Raw genomic sequence first — 18,902 nt, 5'->3', positions numbered from 1 at the left:
GAAATAACAGTAAACGCGTGCATACGAACTTGGAAAAGTCTATTTTAGATTATACTTCTTTGCATTAAGCTATCCTTAATAACCCTAATATGCGTTCGGCCAAAAAAAAACAGTGAATAGATTTCATGTAGGAATTACTGATCTCACCATTCAAGTTCCAATAAGCAACAACAACAAAACAACAACAACAAAACAACAACAAAACAACAACAACAAAGCAACAAAACAACAACAACAAAACAACAACAAAACAACAACAACAACAAAACAACAACAAAACAACAACAAAACAACAACAAAACAACAACAAAACAACAAAAAAACAACAACAAAACAACAACAAAACAACAACAAAACAACAACAAAACAACAACAAAACAACAACAAAACAACAACAAAACAACAACAAAACAACAACAAAACAACAACAAAACAACAACAAAACAACAACAAAACAACAACAACGATAACTTTCGGAAAGCAAAGCTAACAAATTGACTGCGGTTATAGTGAAATTCACCTTACATCTGAATATCAAGCTTAGCTGAAGCAAGATGCAACATCCAACAACATATATTAATCAACCTTTTTTGAAAGCTGTATATACAGCCCTCGCAGGTAGCCTCCTCTCCTCTTCGCGGTTCCTGCTGCAGTTTGAAAGATTCAGTAGGGAAGATCGGTGCACAGTCCACCGGGGTATGACATTATTTATTGGCCAGTTTTTCATAAATTGAGAATCATTACCCCTCAACCATCTCAGCATCTTTGATGAAACAAGTGTCATATCAATAATTTATCAGTGCCCATGGCAACAGTTTGGAATGCTGATACCTCTACTGCGACGTGCGTTCCGTAGAAAAAGCGTGGGTAGGGATCGACGCCAGTGACTTTAATCTGAAACAATGCATCGTGTTACAGCAGAGGTTTCTTTTTGGTCAAAAATCTACGCAAAAAAAATGCTCATTCAAAAAAAAAAAAAGAAGAAGAAGAAGACTTGTTTCTTGCTGTTGTTTTGTTGTTGTGGATGGTGTTTGTTTTTGGTGGGGTTGGGAATTCGTAAACTGAGGCGTAAAAACGTTTAGTACTTATGATGCATCCGGTAATTGAAATGCTCATCCTCGGTGCCGCTCGTTGCTCCCTACCAAGTCAAGATATTGGGCTTCCTGTGGTAGGTCCTTTTGAAAAATTTGCATTCGCTAATGTCGTACGTCATTCTACGGCCAAACGCTTTATGATCACGGCTTGATTGCTTCTTATATAAATTTCAGGTCTACTTCGCTCCGCCAGTCAACATGACAGTGAATTCGATGCCAAGATAAATTTATAGAAAATTTAACCTCTAGTTATTTGTGATACTTGGTATAAAACAGTTTTGGTGATTTGTACTTGGATCTCGTATTTACTCCATTTTGGCTACGTACGCTTAATCTGTAGCTACTGGTGTCCTAGCTACTGGCTGTGTACGGTCCTGAACTAGCTATATAGCTTTCTTCTTGAATTCAAAGACATTGGTTGGGTTAATCGTTCACTGTAATCCTTGCCTGATGATGGAAAGCTGTTGTTCGATGAGCTTGCTACTGTACATCGCCATCATTTCCGTGTGTTTGCCACAGCCATCTTTCTTCACAGTCTTAGCCGACCCGGACCACTCAGCCTGCAATTTCAAGCGATGTAGTTGTCAAGACACATCTATATCCTGCCAAGGAAACTTGGGAGAGAAAGAATTGAAAAATATACCTAAGGATACCGAAAATATGTGAGTATACATACAAAGAAAAATGATTAGTAAGAATAATCATGCTTATGTCAATAAATCGATTTACCTCGCGCTTAAAATTCCTCTTATTTGAATCCGAACACAAATACTTCAATTTTTTATTTTTATTTTTACCCCGTTTTCAGTTTATACTGGAGCTGTCAGTTTATTAGTTTACACTAAATTTTACTCCAAAAAGGCTTAAAATTTGTAGTAAATAATTAGCGAAATTCAGCATTAATGTTTTTTTTCTTCTTTTGTTTACATATTCTCGATTGACGGCTTATTACTTAGGCAAATATATCTTGCTCCATCTTTATCAAACTTTTTTATGCTTGCTCCTTTAAAAAGAATATTTTTCGTGGTTTATGAGTTAGTACATTCTGAGTAAATATACCTTAGTCTATTTTAGATAGATTGCCAGGATTGTCAATGTTATGTTAAAACTTCGGCCTGTATTGTCACGATGACACTCGATATTCTTGCTATCAATATAGCTTACAATAAAATTTGCCTCTGTATTTCTCGAAACTTTTTATCCTTTTTTCCTCAATATCTTTGCCATCGATTTATGGTTTAATTTATTTGAACACTGCATCTTAATTCTTTGTAATATAATTCTATTCTTGCCGAAGTGGCTATCTATTATGTTATTTCGCCAATGGAATTTCGAATGACTATTGAACTTCACATATCCTCAAAAATAATATCACGAAACCTGCCTGTTTCTGTACTCTAAGCTAAAATAATATCTCTAACTTCTACCGTTGTCAAAGTTTTATTATTTGTACTATTTTAAATGAATTTGCATGGTATATTTTTATGAGTTCAATTGATTGACATCTTTCCTTGGATGACCAATATTTAGTGGAACAACAGATGCACTGGTCAAATAATAAGATTCCTGAGTGAAACGGGAGTATGAGTAATGAGTCAGTGGAAGAACAAATACGATTCATGAAACGTTTTTGTGGCTTATTCCTGCAAAAAAAAAAAAAACATTTACAAAAAGTGCATGTGAAGAAGCAAAAACGTATCGATAAAACATATAGAGCGCTTTCACTCACGTGAGAAGACAGCCATAAAAAATTGAAACTTTCTGCACAGTATTTGCATAAAAATAGAGTTCAATTCCGGATCCCGGAGGATAGAAAATATTGTTTTGGTACCCCATAATGGCCGCTGTGACGTCACGTGACAACGCTCTATAGTGCAAGTAGCGATTTCGTATTAAACTGCGCTCTCTTGATGACACAATCAAAATACTTGAAGGTATATAACTATTAGAAGCAGCATTGTCAGCAGACTAATTTTCACTAGAATTAGTTCTCGATCGATGAAAACTTAGGCAAACTCGAGTAAGGTTCAAGCTTGTCTTCGGACACATAAAGGGTTTGTCTAGGGTCTACTTGTACTCAGGAAGGAGGACAGCTGACTTGAGTAGAGTCAAGTGAATTAGACGCCGCTAAAGGCTCGAGCTAAATTATTACTAAAGTTCTTGTACACTAAGTACTAATGTTTTACTAGACAATCTATAGTCAGGCTGTAGCATTGATATCTCCATTATTCCGCTTTCCACCCCACTCATCCCCCGCTACGGAAAAACGAACTCGATCTTCCCCAACATTTTGATAGGCGCCGAGAAAAAGGGGGAAACGCCAAATAATGTGAATGTAAAACTGAACTTAATTTTCCGAAGATCGGTCTGACTAAAGTAGACCCGAAGACAAGGCCACAGAACTCGGCATGATGAAGTAAACCTGACCCATCTAAACGATTTCCGCATTCCTAAGTTTTGGTTGCTAGGTACATAATGCGTCAACAAATAAACACTGAAAGGTCCTTCATCATTAAGTAATCCATGCCAAACAATTAACAGACTTCCCCCACACGTACATCGACTTTTTCAGTACTTTTATATGTATCTTGAAGTGCAAAAACCTTGGACTCAACAGCAACATTCTTGGATTTTAGACTGAAATATTTCGACTGTTTAAGATTTTGTCATTGGATGTTTTTTGTTTTTTTTTTTTTTTTTGTTTTTTTGTTTTTTTTACAAAGGAGTACTTCACTTTGCACAAGAGTTTTAGGAATACGTATTACTGTTAGGTGCGATTAATTACATACAGCTATTTTCTCTGCAACTTGTCGTGAAATAGCGTTGCGACACAAGTTGTAAGAGTGTTTACACGGTGCAACGAAGACGCAATCGTTGCCAAAAATAGGAACGAATTCTACTTTCAGTTCGCAACGATTGCTTAGTTGCAGAGGATATTGCTCAATCGCGCCTTGAGGCAAATAAACAAAAAGCAAGAAACCAATAAAGCGTTTACATGATGGCATACCGATCTCTTCCTAGGACTACCACAATGCTTCGCGAATTTCCTATCTCATTCAAGTTTATATTGGCTCATAATATTTCCTTATACATATTCCTACTAACGATATCCAAGGTCACCCAGACAAATTTTCATACAAATTAGTCAATCATGATGGAATATTTAAAAAATAGAATATGCACAAATTTTTATATTTCCCTTTACTAGTAAAAGCATATATTATATAACTTCAAAATCGTCTCCATCCTGTTATTCAGAGTTAAAATTAATCATGATTCTCTCTACTTCATGATTCGTGAATTTGATTTCAAATTTGTTTGGGTGGCATTGGCTGATGTAGTAGTAGATATGAAATGGCGGTTCTGCACCCGGTGCCACCGGTGCGAACCGGTGCTCTCCCCCTGACCCTACACCGGACCCGTAATAACGGCGACGTATTCTATAGGTGAGGTTCCAGTGAGGTTCCGTAGGGGGAGGGGTGGTCAGCCATATCTATTTTTGTTTGCTGGATTGCACCAGGTTCGAGTGATTTTGAGGTTCAAGAGTACATTACCTATATTTTACATCAAAGTTTAATCCTAATAAAAGCTAATTATTCATAAAATATAGTTTTTCTGTCACAAAGCCTATTGTTAAAGGATTAGACTCTTTTTACTTTATGCTTTTGTTTCACCCTAATTGAGTTCTACGAAGTTGACTCATCGAAATACAAACAATTAGATGACTCGCCCAAGGAACAACTTTTATTCATAAAACGTTCAATGCATGTGAATACAAAATAAGTTTAGCTACAGCTATTTTCATTATTTAACCAAGTATGATGTTTTGATTGTCAGTATATATTTGTTCGATAGAAACACCCGTCACTTGAAACAATAAAGCAATGAAAAGAGCTGTAACTAAACTTTTTTTGTATTCACATGCATTGAGCGTTTTATAAATAAATTAAAAAAGGAAAAGATTTTTGAAAAACGTGTTTGCTCTTTTTCCTTGGGCAAGTCATTTAATTGTTTGTTTTTTGATGAGTCAACTTCGTAGAACTCAATTAGGGTGAAACAAAAGCATAAAGTAAAAAGAGTCTTATCCTTTAACAATAGGCTTTGTGACAGAAAAACTATATTTTATGAATAATTAGATCAGAACATTTTATTAGGATCAAACTTTGACGTAAAATATAGGATGTGGTGCAATCCAGCAAACTAAGAATAGACATGGCTAGAAACACGGGGTAGAAAGAATAGCCATGACGTCGCCGTTATTACGGGTCCGGAGTAGGGTATGGGGGAGAGCACCGCAATCTGTGGAGAGTTTTATTATACTGGTAGGGAGATGGGAGAGGGATTCAAAAAATCCTCTGCTCGCAGGGTAGTTTTACCTCAAAAATCAGTACGATTTCGCATTCGCCTAGCCCCCTTTTCCCTTCTTTTGATATTTAGTAGGTGATTCGTGTGATTGAACACAGTGCTTTATTGTTTCAAGTGACGGGTGTTTCTATCGAACAAATATATACTGACAATCAAAACATCATACTTGGTTAAATAATGAAAATAGCTGTAGCTAAACTTATTTTGTATTCACATGCATTGAACGTTTTATGAATAAAAGTTGTTCCTTGGGCGAGTCATCTAATTGTTTGTATTTCGATGAGTCAACTTCGTAGAACTCAATTAGGGTGAAACAAAAGCATAAAGTAAAAAGAGTCTAATCCTTTAACAATAGGCTTTGTGACAGAAAAACTATATTTTATGAATAATTAGCTTTTATTAGGATTAAACTTTGATGTAAAATATAGGTAATGTACTCTTGAACCTCAAAATCACTCGAACCTGGTGCAATCCAGCAAACAAAAATAGATATGGCTGACCACCCCTCCCCCTACGGAACCTCACTGGAACCTCACCTATAGAATACGTCGCCGTTATTACGGGTCCGGTGTAGGGTCAGGGGGAGAGCACCGGTTCGCACCGGTGGCACCGGGTGCAGAACCGCCATTTCATATCTACTTGTAGTCGCACTGTGATTGTTATTCAAATACTCTGTCTATCTTTTTATTATTTTTATATGGTCAGTGGCTTTGGTATAGTGAAATAATTACCAAACGCCGACTATAGTTTGTCGTCTTGATATGATTCGAGGTTGGTAGGGGCCATTCTGGCGTATTATTAATTCAATCTGCTATTTAAATACGAAAAGTTAAGGCCAATATCTTAGTAATACAAAAATAAATTCATAACAAAAGATTTCATAGTTCATCATAGACCAACACGGAAGCGAGGCTATCACTGACAATGTTAGAAGATTGTTTGGCGTTTTCTTGACCTTTTTGACGAGAGTGGGAATTAGCTGAAAATACAAGATTGAGTTTTTTATCTTACACCACGTCGAAGTGCATATATATATATTTCCTTTTAATTATATTACGTCTTCCGTTTTAGAAGTCTTTTATTTGTGAGCAAGTTGCTACACCGCAAAGCGGTTTCGTAATGTTTCTATTGACTAAATTAAATATAAAGAATCAATACATTTCTTTTTTACTTCATTATTCAGTATGATTACTAGATTCCATTTTGGTCCTCATTGACTCTTCTTCCACTAGTGTTTATTTTGATGACTTCGAAGATTCGCTCAACTTCCCTTGATTCACCAGATGCTTTATTTTTCTATTCATCACACGCTTTTAAGGCACAAGGTCATTCCTTTTCCGCTTCACGGAACTGATCCCCCTAAACTTTTAAGAGAAATCCATCCGGCTAATTCTAGAGAAAAAAGAAAACCTGTGGGGCCGTGTTAGTTCCTGTATTTGACCTCTATCAGCAAAAACAAACATATCTAAGTTTTCAAACGACACCTCACTCAGGCTCTTTAATAGTATATCTGATATTCTTTTTGGGGGGGAGGGGGTGGGGGTAGAGTTGGTAGAAAATCATAGGAAAAAGACTAGAGAAGAAAGAAAACCTCTGGGATCAAGGCAATACTGACGACTTTAATATTGTATATCTGATGTTCTTTTTGGGGGAGAAAGTTGGTAGTAAGTATATAACTAAACTGAAACATCTACCACGGAAATGCTTAGGGATCCAAGTGTGGAATTCAACAATTCAATATCTTGAATTCTTTTCCATAGTAGAGGGCCGTTATGTAAACAAAAACAATCCTCAAAGTGACTTACTGTGGTCAGTTAGAAGTATGTCTTGAGCTGTTTTGCCTGGATATTGAACTAACTAAACTCCCTCACAGATGCTCAGTTTGCACCTGTTTGATAAATGAAGTAAATAACAATAATGTGTTACTTGAATATATATGAAGCGGCGATGTCTTCCCGAAGCCGCTTTCGCGGACTAAAAGAATTTTATTTTATGAGAGTGCTATAGGGACAAGTTTTATTTCCAATCTTTCTAGCGAGGGGACATCACAGCAAAAACCGATTAAATTCTTCATGGGATTTTTAGAATTGTTAAGCTCGAATTATTTTCTTGTGACATAAAAATGGACAGATATTTCGTGATTCTAAATGTGCTATTTTCCCATCAGTGTAAAATTTATTCTCCCACATTCTTTATCTGGTTAAGGGGTGGTAAATACGAGAATTCAATATTAGTAGAAGAACTGAAGAAGAGTAATAAAAGCTGTAGTGTCCTTAGAATTGTGCAATATGGAGTTTCAACAAACTATAGCTTTGCATGTCTCAGTCCTATGATACCCCGCTGTTTGGGCTACCAGTCATTTGCATTCTGAATTATCCTATTTTGGTTCTTCAGTAAATATTCATTAACTTTTTTCTTTATATTTTTCAAATTTCCGCCACTGATGGAAAATTATATTTGAAAAAAGGGGACTGATAATGTCGTGGGTTGTATTTGGTAAAAGAAATTAAGAAGATCAATTTTTTAATTGGACGTGTTATAAGTCTGTGCATCATAATGGCCGACCATCTGGTCGATTTTTTATAAGTCAAATTGACTTATTTACAACTTTTTTCCTTTTTAGTTTTGAACAAGATTGTTGAGTGAATTATTTTCTAGTATCCTATTAGAGAAGAGGGATTCTATGTAAAGAAAAGTAGGGTTTCGAACATGTTCGTGGTACCAAACGGGAGAAAATGGAGACGTGCGTTCTCGAGTGTTGTTGAAGAAAAAACCTTACGTTATAAAGAAGTTATCTTTGATGAAAAAATTTAGCATTGTTATCACTTCGTTTTGTTTTGCTGTATTTTTTATTCCTTCATTAATTTTCTTTTACTTCGTTTCTTTTTTTCAAACACATTATTCTTTCCTGTCATTTCATTTCAGTTTTGTTTCGCTTTAGTTTGCGGTTTCTCGTATATTCTATTACTCATCGACTTCCTTTTTCTGTTTATATTATCATTGAATTGCTGCTTTTATTTTTTGCTACATGGTATCCTAACTGTCTTACTGACTACGCATAGCAGACTTACTGTCTCCGAATTTTCTTTTATAGATTTGTTATTCAATTATGAATCGTTACCAATAGCAACGCACAAGTCATGTTAAATATTCGATTAAATATTGAATGTATGTCGCATGTCATATACATATTATTCATACTCCAAAAATCTCAGGAGTCTTATTTGACCAGGGTATCTGTTGTTCCACTAAATTGGTCATCATGTAGGTGAATTGAACTCATAAAAAGTTACTGATTGCAAGGTTTAGAATAGGACATTTTAAGTATAGAATATTCAAGAGAAAATGCACCGTTTTTGTTTCAAAGTATTCTCTTAATTTTCTATCCCTATCACTCTCCTTGTGGCATTTGTTTTGATCAGAAAGTCAGTAGACATCGCTATCTTGAAAGACTTCGATCAATCCTGGTTCTCTGACTAATTTTTCTTCTAGCAAACGTTTGACCTGCATGACCGCATGTTTCTGCCACCAAACCCAGGTTTTGCACCACCACGTGACGGCAGCTATGTTAGATGGCAGGAACAATACAATCGTTTTACAACTGTTTTGTGTCTGTGTGTTTTTGTTTTGTTTTGTTTTTTGTTTTGCCTGCCCGCCTGCCCGCCTGTCCGCCTGCCTTTCATCAATTCCAAAAGACTATAAGATGTCAGAACTCCTGCCTGGACCAGTCACCCTTACAATATAGTCATTAACAACTACGTGTTTAATTTCTATTCAGAATATTTCAAGATGGATTGAACTGTGACTGTGAAACAGTTAAGCTGGTAGAGTGGGCTTCTGATAAACGCATAACCATAGATGGAAAATGCAATGAGCCTGCGCACCTGGCTGGTCAGCCTGTGAATGAAATAAACAAAGAGCAATTGAAGTGTGGTATGTCGTATGAACATGCGTAGTTAGGACTTTTATACTCCAATTGTCTTCCCTTATAAACGTATTACGTCAGATTCTTTACAGTGTGACTATACCAACCAATGGCATTCAGGCTAGTTTTCACACAAATTAGCCAATCACCATTGAGTATTGAAACAATAGAATCAAATTTTTACATTTTCCCTTTTAAAAGCATAGAATAAACTTTATACGTGTGTGTATGATCAAGAGCGAACAAGAAACAGTTTAACCTCGAAAATCACCACCATCCTGTTATTCAGCTTCAAAATATGTTTTGTGAATTTGATAAAAAAATTGTCTGTGTGGCCTTGGTTTTGCACTTGGTTTTGCACTGTAAAGGGTGTGGCGGTTAACCTAAAAACCATCGGTCGCAGTATATAGCTTCCTCTTTAGATAGTTTTATTACATGATTTTTATTTTAAACCCCAAAGTGGGGGTCTAGCTCCCACCCCAGTCCCTCTCCTCCCCAAACCATCTTTGTTGCTCATAATGCATAAAGTTCTTATCGTGTGCTTTTTTACCTATAGGCCATACGCATGTAAGAAAAAGGCGATCTATCATTGGTATGTAGTTACATCAAAACAAATAAACATATTCACTTGCTGATCGATAGACCACTGATAAAGGAATAACTATTAAACAAACTATATTAAGCAAACCCAACGATGAATGTATTGTATCAGTGGCACCCCGACCGACCGACCGACCGACCGACCAACCGACCGACCAACCGAAAAAGATACGAAAAATAAGCTGAATCAATTCTCACAACCAATCAGAAATTGATAACCTTACTACCAACCAATAACGATTAATAGATAAACCAAAACTGACCGACAGATAAAGTTCCAGCCAATAGACCAACAGTGAACCGTCGACTGGTCGTTCAGCCAGAAAACCAAACGTAGCTCACAACAATATTATTCCGTTTCTTTTGTTTCAGAAAATGAAACGCTGAATTTCACTGACACCAAACCAACTGGTCCAGGTAAGAGTATGATGTTTATAGTAAGAAAAGTATCACTTGTGTCTTAGTATAAACCTGCTACTGGATCAGTGGTCTATTTGGTTCAGGTCAAACATCAAACTTCACGTGAGCCGGACCTAATTGAAACAATGAATAAGAAGGTGGGCTTTGATGTCATTAGGTTCGGCTCATATGACATTCGACGTTTGACCTTAGCCTTAAGCAATAGACCACTTATGGCGAAAAGTAGCAGTTTAAAATTTGTATATTTCATCTTAATTTTAATATTTTTTGTCTTCATTTATTTGACCAATATGTAAGTTTATCTTGAAAATAGATCCCTCGCCCTTATCGTCTACGAGTCAATAGCCCTCGGCTACGCCTCGTGGATCCACACTACTTTGACAATGTGATGACGAAATTTATCGTCAATAAGAGGACAGACACATAAAAAACTGATGTCTATTTGTTTTTTACCATTACAAAAACGATGAAAACTTATCATTTTTAGCGATCAAATCAACCAATAGAAAGAGCGCACGCTCGTATCGCAGCTTTATCTGTCTGTCCTCTTATTGATGATAAAAAATAACCAATCAGCGCGCGAAAAATTTGTAAGTTATTGTAAAAATTAAATAAACCTCTAGCGCTATGTTAACCTATGTAGTTCTGAAATTTGAAACTTTCTTCATGTAATTGGTTTTTTATTTTTCAATAATTTGACTCCCAGATTGACTTCACTAGCAAAGGAAGTCTTTATAAAAAAAACTTTTTCCCCCTTCATTTTTAGATGGGCTTCCTTTGTGGCCATGCGACTTTGAAGAAAACTTTTGCCAGTGGTTCCAGTTATCTGACAGTGATTTTAAATGGACAAGACAGAATGGGAGCACCAAATCCCATTTCACCGGACCAAATGGAGATCATACATTTGGCAACGGTAAAAAATCAACCAACAAAATATATAACTTCGCTTGTATGGAAAAACGACCTCCCAGTCCAAAACGGAAAGCAGGTCTTCCAGATTTTATTGATACCCTGAAACAATCTCATGAGCTGATCAAAAACAGGGCACAGCTAACTCTAAGATTGAATTGGGATTTAGTGTCCGCGTGTCGGGATTAAACGGAGGGAGAAAAATTCTCGAACCAAGGGACAGGCCTAACAAACCCTACTCATATCAGCGAATGCTGAGTCCCGTGGAACCGAACCCGACACGAGAGAGGTGAAAAGCGAGCTCCCTACCGCTACGCTTTATCTGCAAAAAATACAGAGAACTTCTTCTTAATGCAACAAAGACAATTTGTTGCGCGTGTTGCGGTATAATACAAGCAATATTCACCTTACAATTGCTGCAGCCAAAGGTTGAATATAATAGTTTGCGCGACTCTGTTGCTCGCGTTTTATGTACCTTATGTATATTGTGATAAACAGTTTGATCAATTCAACTTTGAAAACCGATAACAACGTGTCGTATTCCTTGTTTTAGGTACTTACATATACATCGAAACTTCCGTACCAAAACAATTGAATGACAAGACAAGACTAGTGAGCCCTACGCTACGTCCAGTAAAGGCAAACCAAACATGCAACGTGAGTTAACTTTTTAAAACTTTTTTCGATTTTTGTTTTTTGATTTATTATTAATTCTTGGCACGAAAAGCTTAGAATATGAGAGAATAGAGGCATTGTACCATCACGTGACGGGAGTTATGTTGGATGACAGGAACAATACATTCGCTTTACATGAGAAAGAATTCTGTTCCCGAAACGTTATAGTGCAAAACCTTTATTGAAGTTATAATTTTCTTTATGTGCGGATAACAGAGAAAGCACGTGTGACTAAATGGCCCTGTGAAATACACACAAAAAGAAAAATACTTATATGTGTGTCAAAAAGTGAAGAAAGATATTACCTCGAATTTCACGTGAGTCGTTCACAAAAAAAACAATGGATAACAAGGCGGTCTTCTTTTATGTCATTAGGTTCGGCTTATGTTAAGTTCGACTTTTGTATTCGGTCTTAGCAACGTTATTTTGTTTTCATTTGGTGACACCTCAGCTTTTCTCGGTCCTAACTCTCGGTAACATTTTTCACAGATTAGCCGGGATCCATGCGAAAATAGTTGGCTCTGAATGGTTGTTATGTGGTTTATTCTAGATGTTGATGATGAGGATGAGGATGAGGATGAGGATGAGGATGAGGATGAGGATGAGGATGAGGATGAGGAGGAGGAGGAGGAAGAGGAGGAGGCGGAGGATCAGGATCAGGATCAGGATCAGGATCAGGATCAGGATCAGAATGGGGATGAGGATGAGGATGAGGATGAGGATGAGGATGAGGATGAGGATGAGGATGAGGATGAGGATGAGGATGAGGATGAGGATGAGGATGATTATTATCATTATTATCATTATTATTATTATTATTATCTCAATCGCAGATGACGTTCTATGTCCATATGTACGGCAATAACATTGGTCAGCTAAATATTTACCAAGCACCAGTCATTGGACACGATACTTTAAAGAAATTCTTCAAGACTTCACAAGGAGATGCCTGGTTGAAAGAAGAAGTTACATTTGATAGTAACGAAGAGTTTCAGGTAAGGTTTGGCAGTGCCATTTTATTCACTTGTACCTTGGTGTTGCTTCTTGTTAGATTGGGATGACTGCAAAGAACACAAAGTCAGGATTTAACATGGCTAACTTACAGATCGATTTGGACAACTTAGACGATACGGCGGGCATCTTGGATCGCAAGGCATTATAGGACATTCCGGGGGCAAATAAAGCTTTGTTACAGTAATGACGTCGATTGATATTAACAACTCACCACAAGAGAATACAAAAAAAGATGAATTTAAATGCCACATCGATCACATTTACCCTTAAATGAAAGACTTTCGTCATCTTTTTTTTTTTTTTTAATGACGGCCAATCGACGTTCTCCGTAACATGGCTGCGCCACAATAGACCCCTTGCACTAAATCCCTATCCGGGGGTCAAAACAATTGAACATATTAACATCATAAAAGATTTCAATCCTCAAGAGAAGGGAATTATTTTATTTTGACCCCCAGATTGAGCTGCTTTGATGTCACATGCTATGTTTTTTTTATTTCAAACCACATGTCACTCTCTTGAAAATAAGATTCCTTTTTTTTAATCTTATCCATATTCGTGTTTTTTTTTTTCATGCAACCGTTAAACAAAGAAATGATACTCTAGGGAATGACACGTAGTGTGAAATAGGAAAACATTACTTAGCGAAAAAGAATTATAGAGCGTTTTCACTCACGTGAGAAGACAATCATAAACAATAGAAACTTTCTGCACAGTTTTTGCATAAAAATAGAGTTCAATTCCCGGAGGATAGAAAATGTATTGTTTTGGTACCCCATAATGGCCACTGTGACATCACGTGAAAACGCTCTATAGGCCCAATCACATTAAATAAAAGAGTTGAGTTGTTTGTAGTTTGAACATGTTGTGTTGTGTCTTTAGATCATTTTCGAAGGAGTCCGTGGAAATGGCTATCAAGGGGACATAGCGCTTGATGACATCTCTTTCAGTACTGGCTGTCAGCGACTTGGTAAGCTTGCTTTCTATTGATAGCTACGTGGAGCTAATGGTTTACCGGTATTAGACCTTTTTCGAATTGCAATTAAAATTCCGCTGACCCCCTTGAATACGGATTAATTTACGCAGGGTTACCCTCATTTTAACGTCAGAATATCTCAGAAATAATAACGGTAAAGCAAAGAGTGGACAACTTCAACAAACATTTTAAAATTCCACGGACCTTTGCTAGAACACATGAATATTCTGCACAAAATCGAGGCTAACCCTGCGCAAATGAATCAGTAGTCTAAGAACATAGTGGTATTTTACTACGAACTCGAAAAAGTCTAATACGTTTCCCCAAATAAAGTTTATAAAGTATGGGTAACGTTAGTTATCGTTCTCATGTGAACTTGTTTGGTGCAGTAATGGTTTCTTTAATGTGGCAGCATTTTTTTCAATTGATTTCTATTATTTTGAGCTATAAACTGAAGTATTTACTATATATGTTATGTTCTTTTTATCTTAGTCCCAGGGTACGTTCGACTACGTTCGGCTGATCCCAAAGCCTTCAACACTGGAGTGGTCGACATTTACAACAATGGTAGCTGGGGGCAGGTATGTCGAGATGGATGGACATCAGCTGATGCTAGTGTCGCTTGCAGGGAACTTGGCTTCGATTCCGTAAAACAAATATCCGGTAAGAAACACTACTATTTATAAAACATATTTCTAAAGTATACACACAATTGCAAGAACTCTGTCACATAAAAATAGCAGAATAAAAGGATAGCAAATAGGAATAGCTGTTATTGCAGCTGAGCCCGGAATGAGATAATCTTTTGTTTTAATATTCATCAAGAGACCATGAAGGTTTCTTGAAATCATACCAGTGAGGCTATTGGGTCGATACAATGCTTGTTGTCTCATTTGCTTCTCATTTGCATGCATTTATAATATAATACTTTTTTAAGCAAAACAGGTGTTGTAATAGGACATTTTTATGATGACGTCATTTGACACCCACTATACCAAGATGCTTCACGAATTTTCTTTCTTATTCAAATTTGAATTTGAAGTTCGACGTTTGACCTGAAATTCGAAGTTCGACGTTTGACCTGAGCCTAATACACATTAACAGACCCTAACTCCATTGTTTTCTTTTGTGTCTATTTGACTATTACACGTTGACTAGTATGTTTTGTTCTTCACGGGTTAGATGCCTTCACTCTAACCCGTGGAATGAAAAATACTAGTCAACGTGTAATAGTCAAATAGACACAAAAGAAAATAAGGAAATTAGGGTCTACTAGAGTGATTTTCATATGATCGTGAAAGAATAGGCAAACTAATAGTTAGTAGTAGACTCTAAACCAATGATTTTCTTTTGTTCTTTATCAACTATTACAAACTAAATGGTCTATTTTCTTTCACGGTCATGTGAAAATCATTCTAATGTGTATTAGTCTAATTTCTATTTCACGGTTTTAGTGACTTCACTCTAGGTGTGCGTTTCTGGATGCCATTATCAATTTAGCATGTCGTTCTTTATTTATTTCTTTATTTGTTATGTATTTAAATTAGCCAATGTTATTGTTTCAGCTGTTTCTACGAATGGTTTATCTATCACTGGTCTGACGAGCCTCAACTGTACTGGGACAGAAACATCGGTAAATAAGTGTCCAAGAAGTGCGTGGTCCAAAGCAACTCTTTGTACTAGTAACCAGACGGCCTCGTTAGGTTGCACAGGTAATGGGTGACAGAATGGTAGAGTGCACACCATACAGTCCTTTGACTAAACGTTGTCGTTTGATCGGCTTCATCCCTACGCTCCTAGACCGAAAAGGATAACGGGTAAATTACCCAGAACTTGCGTCATCCAAACTGCTCGCCAGTTTAAATCTTCGCCATATGCTCGAGGCATGGTTTCAGCAAATTAAATGGGATCGAAAAAAGCGAGCTCAAGACGTGTTAGATAACATGTATGCGGCAGCTTAGTAACTGTGAATTAATTATCCCCATGATCCTTTTCTGTCTAGGCGCGTAGGGATGAATTCCATCAAACGACAACGTTTAGTCAAAGGACTGTATATCCGTGAAAACGTTTACTAACAAAATTGTGCAGGTCCACGGTCTACTGGCTTAATAATTTGCACAAATTTGTGCTTTCTTAGATAAATGATATGCACTCTAGCAGGTTATATCTGAACTGTAAAAACAGGGGCGGGTTAAGGTTGGTTCTTAAAAGAGGGTAAAAGCCTCATTTACGACAGTGCTCCTTCAGCTAGTAGCTACTTTTCCTGAGGATCGAACCGTGGAACTCTAGCTCCGAAGGTCGCGAAACAAACAATTTAGCTACGCCTGCTTATAAACAGTACGAGGAACTTTATAGACCTTTTGAAAAAATTTGCTTGGGTGATCACGAAAAAATGACTTCAAGTCGAGGATGGATTTGATGTGTTCATACATTTACTGTTTTCTATCAAGTCCAACCTCGACTTGGATCGATTGTTTCGTGGTCACTCATGCAAATTTGCAAAAGGTCTATTCTGTCCTGTAAAGGGTATATTCTAAACAAGAAATAAATGTTTGTCTTTTTACAGGTATTGCACCTGTATGTCCTCTTAAGACTCACATGTACTGCCCCAAGAAACCAGGCGAACCAACGGCAAAGTGTATCTCACTTGGTCAGCGATGTGACTTTATCGATGACTGCTGGGATGGCTCGGACGAAAGGGATTGTAACAATTATACAAGATGCACTTTTGAAGAAGCAGATTTTTGCGGCTGGCTTCAGGCAGTAAATGACCACATGAACTGGACGAGGCACCGTGGAAGCACTCCAACACAATCCACAGGTTAGTATTCGTAAAACATTGTACAAATAACTCAGCGGTCTCGATATTTTACATGTTTGTACAACTGTGTTGATGTTCCCAGTTGGTTTAAAAAGTGGGAACTATGATGCAATTTTATCAAATTTGGTCATTTTACCAAATCTGCCCATTTTACCAAAATTTGGTCATTTTACCAAATCTGCCCATTTTACTAAATTTTGTCATGTTTTTGTAACGCGTAAGTGGACCATTGTCTCTAAAAAAGCCTTCCTTTTCACCAAAAAATAACAAGAGTATCCCTTATTAGATATTTTCCCGGGCTGAGATATCACTTGATAACTTGCATACTTAATTAGCAGCTCGTCATGAAATATTCAATAAATTATGTTAATAATGCTAAACCTATTTCTTGAACAATTCAGGTCCAAGTCAAGATCATAATGGGGATGCCAGTAAATATTACATCTATATTAACGTGGCTGGACGGGCGGCAGAAAAGGCCAAAATCGCAGTTACACCTCGATTTCAAGGTACGTCCCGTGTATCCTATAGTTGGCAGTTGCGCAGATCAAGACATACCTTTTCCCAGAATTCTTCACCCTCTTAAATACTACCCGTACACCGTTGACATGCCGTAACTCAACACTGAAGTTGCTTTCCATTGTCTTGAACTAATAGAGGTTTTGCACCATCACGTGCCCACGACAAATAATACATCTTGGACTGCCTGTGGTTAGATGGCAGAACAATAGAATTCCTTTGCTCTCGGGAATTGAATTCTTTCTCATTCTTTCCTGCCATTTAACATGGCTCTTGTGATGGATACGGCTACGAATTCCTTTCCTTAACCCAGTGCATCAAAGTAGGTCAGTTTTCTTGAACTATGGTTTAAACCATGTCTTTATAGGTAACCACCAAGGACTATGTAAGGTTCGATTCTTTTATCACATGTACGGTTGGGGGACTGGATCCCTACGTGTCCTGATCACCGATCAATACACAGTCCGTACATTATGGCAGAAGAAGGGTAGACTAGGTGACCAGTGGAACAGAGCTGAAGTCACGCTACTCAATACTTCCAAATCTTTCCAGGTAAAGATAAAGAAACTTAAAAACTTTACCTTTCCTCTTATGATAGCATGGGTAGTAAGACGTATCTAGCCACATGGCAAGATCGAAAAAAAAAAAACGAAATTTAAGATATTGTGCAACAACGAAACTTTTCCCGAATTAGCTTCAATGACCACGAAACAAAGGGTCTAAGTCGAGATTAGACTTGATTTATAAAAAGCAGTAAATGCATGAAAACTTCAAGTCCAACTTTAACTTGAAGCCATTTTTTTTCGTGGTTACAACATGATTACATGGTCATTTTCTAAGTTGTAGCAACAATATAAGCCGTTGTTACTATTTATAGGTGGTTTTTGAAGCTGAACACACTGGTTACGTCAGCCAAGGTGATATTGCAATCGATGACGTTTCATTCACTCCAGAATGTCTTCCAGCCAAACATGGTAAGTATCTTATCAACTGTAATCTAAAGTAAGTGCAATGCACAATATCGGCCATATATTGATATAAATTTTAGTTAACTTTAATACGAGTCTAAACCTTAATAAATGAGTATGTGTTTATCAAATCTAGCGGTATGGATGGGATGTAAAGGCCAAGAGAATCGTAGAGTCAGGCAATAGCATTTTGCCGTTGCTAGGTTATTTGTTTTTAGCGTTGCTAATTTTACTTAAACTCAAATAACAAAATGAGACAAGGTCTACCAAATTAAATATACGTACAGTTCCAAACTTCTGTAAACGATGTTTAAGGCCGAATCACAAAGGTTGAACTTCACATGAGCTGAACCTAACGAAATAAAAGATGACCCCCTTACTATCAATGAACTACTTGGACGATACGGCGGGCATCTTGGATAGCAAGACATGCATTATGAGGCGTCCAGGAGTAAATAAAGCTTTGTTACAGTAATGACATGGATTGATGTTAACAGCTCACCACAAGAGAATATAATAACAGACAATGAATTTAGAAGCCACCGGCACATCGATCACCTTTACCCATGAAAGAAAGAGAAAACACACACCATTTTTGTCATCTTTGTGTTGTTTT

The 18,902-nt window shown here is 37.0% G+C and overlaps 1 protein-coding gene across 5 annotated transcripts in view; it reads left to right on the top strand.

The window, feature by feature from the left end:
• The first annotated feature begins 1,196 nt into the window (after nucleotides 1-1,196).
• LOC116303758 (uncharacterized) overlaps nucleotides 1,197-18,902 on the top strand; it is a 47,731-nt gene continuing 30,025 nt past the window's right edge. For 4 of the 5 annotated variants that reach the window (XM_031713356.2, XM_089040481.1, XM_031713355.2 and 1 more), the window contains exons 1-14: nucleotides 1,197-1,756; nucleotides 9,238-9,392; nucleotides 9,941-9,976; nucleotides 10,357-10,401; nucleotides 11,171-11,317; nucleotides 11,867-11,970; nucleotides 12,822-12,983; nucleotides 13,885-13,972; nucleotides 14,471-14,641; nucleotides 15,544-15,690; nucleotides 16,545-16,799; nucleotides 17,201-17,308; nucleotides 17,686-17,870; nucleotides 18,196-18,292. In XM_031713356.2, coding sequence (XP_031569216.1) covers nucleotides 1,545-1,756; nucleotides 9,238-9,392; nucleotides 9,941-9,976; nucleotides 10,357-10,401; nucleotides 11,171-11,317; nucleotides 11,867-11,970; nucleotides 12,822-12,983; nucleotides 13,885-13,972; nucleotides 14,471-14,641; nucleotides 15,544-15,690; nucleotides 16,545-16,799; nucleotides 17,201-17,308; nucleotides 17,686-17,870; nucleotides 18,196-18,292 — 1,912 coding nt within the window. In that variant the 5' untranslated portion in view covers nucleotides 1,197-1,544. The remainder of the gene's footprint in view (nucleotides 1,757-9,237; nucleotides 9,393-9,940; nucleotides 9,977-10,356; nucleotides 10,402-11,170; nucleotides 11,318-11,866; nucleotides 11,971-12,821; nucleotides 12,984-13,884; nucleotides 13,973-14,470; nucleotides 14,642-15,543; nucleotides 15,691-16,544; nucleotides 16,800-17,200; nucleotides 17,309-17,685; nucleotides 17,871-18,195; nucleotides 18,293-18,902) is intronic. The other variant, XM_031713357.2, reaches the window with a different exon arrangement.

Source organism: Actinia tenebrosa, unplaced genomic scaffold, assembly GCF_029948245.1.
Source record: "Actinia tenebrosa isolate PJP-AT-01 unplaced genomic scaffold, QUT_ActTen_1.0 PGA_scaffold7__59_contigs__length_16204524, whole genome shotgun sequence".
NCBI lineage: Eukaryota > Metazoa > Cnidaria > Anthozoa > Actiniaria > Actiniidae > Actinia > Actinia tenebrosa.
This window is presented reverse-complemented; position numbering and strand designations above follow the sequence as displayed.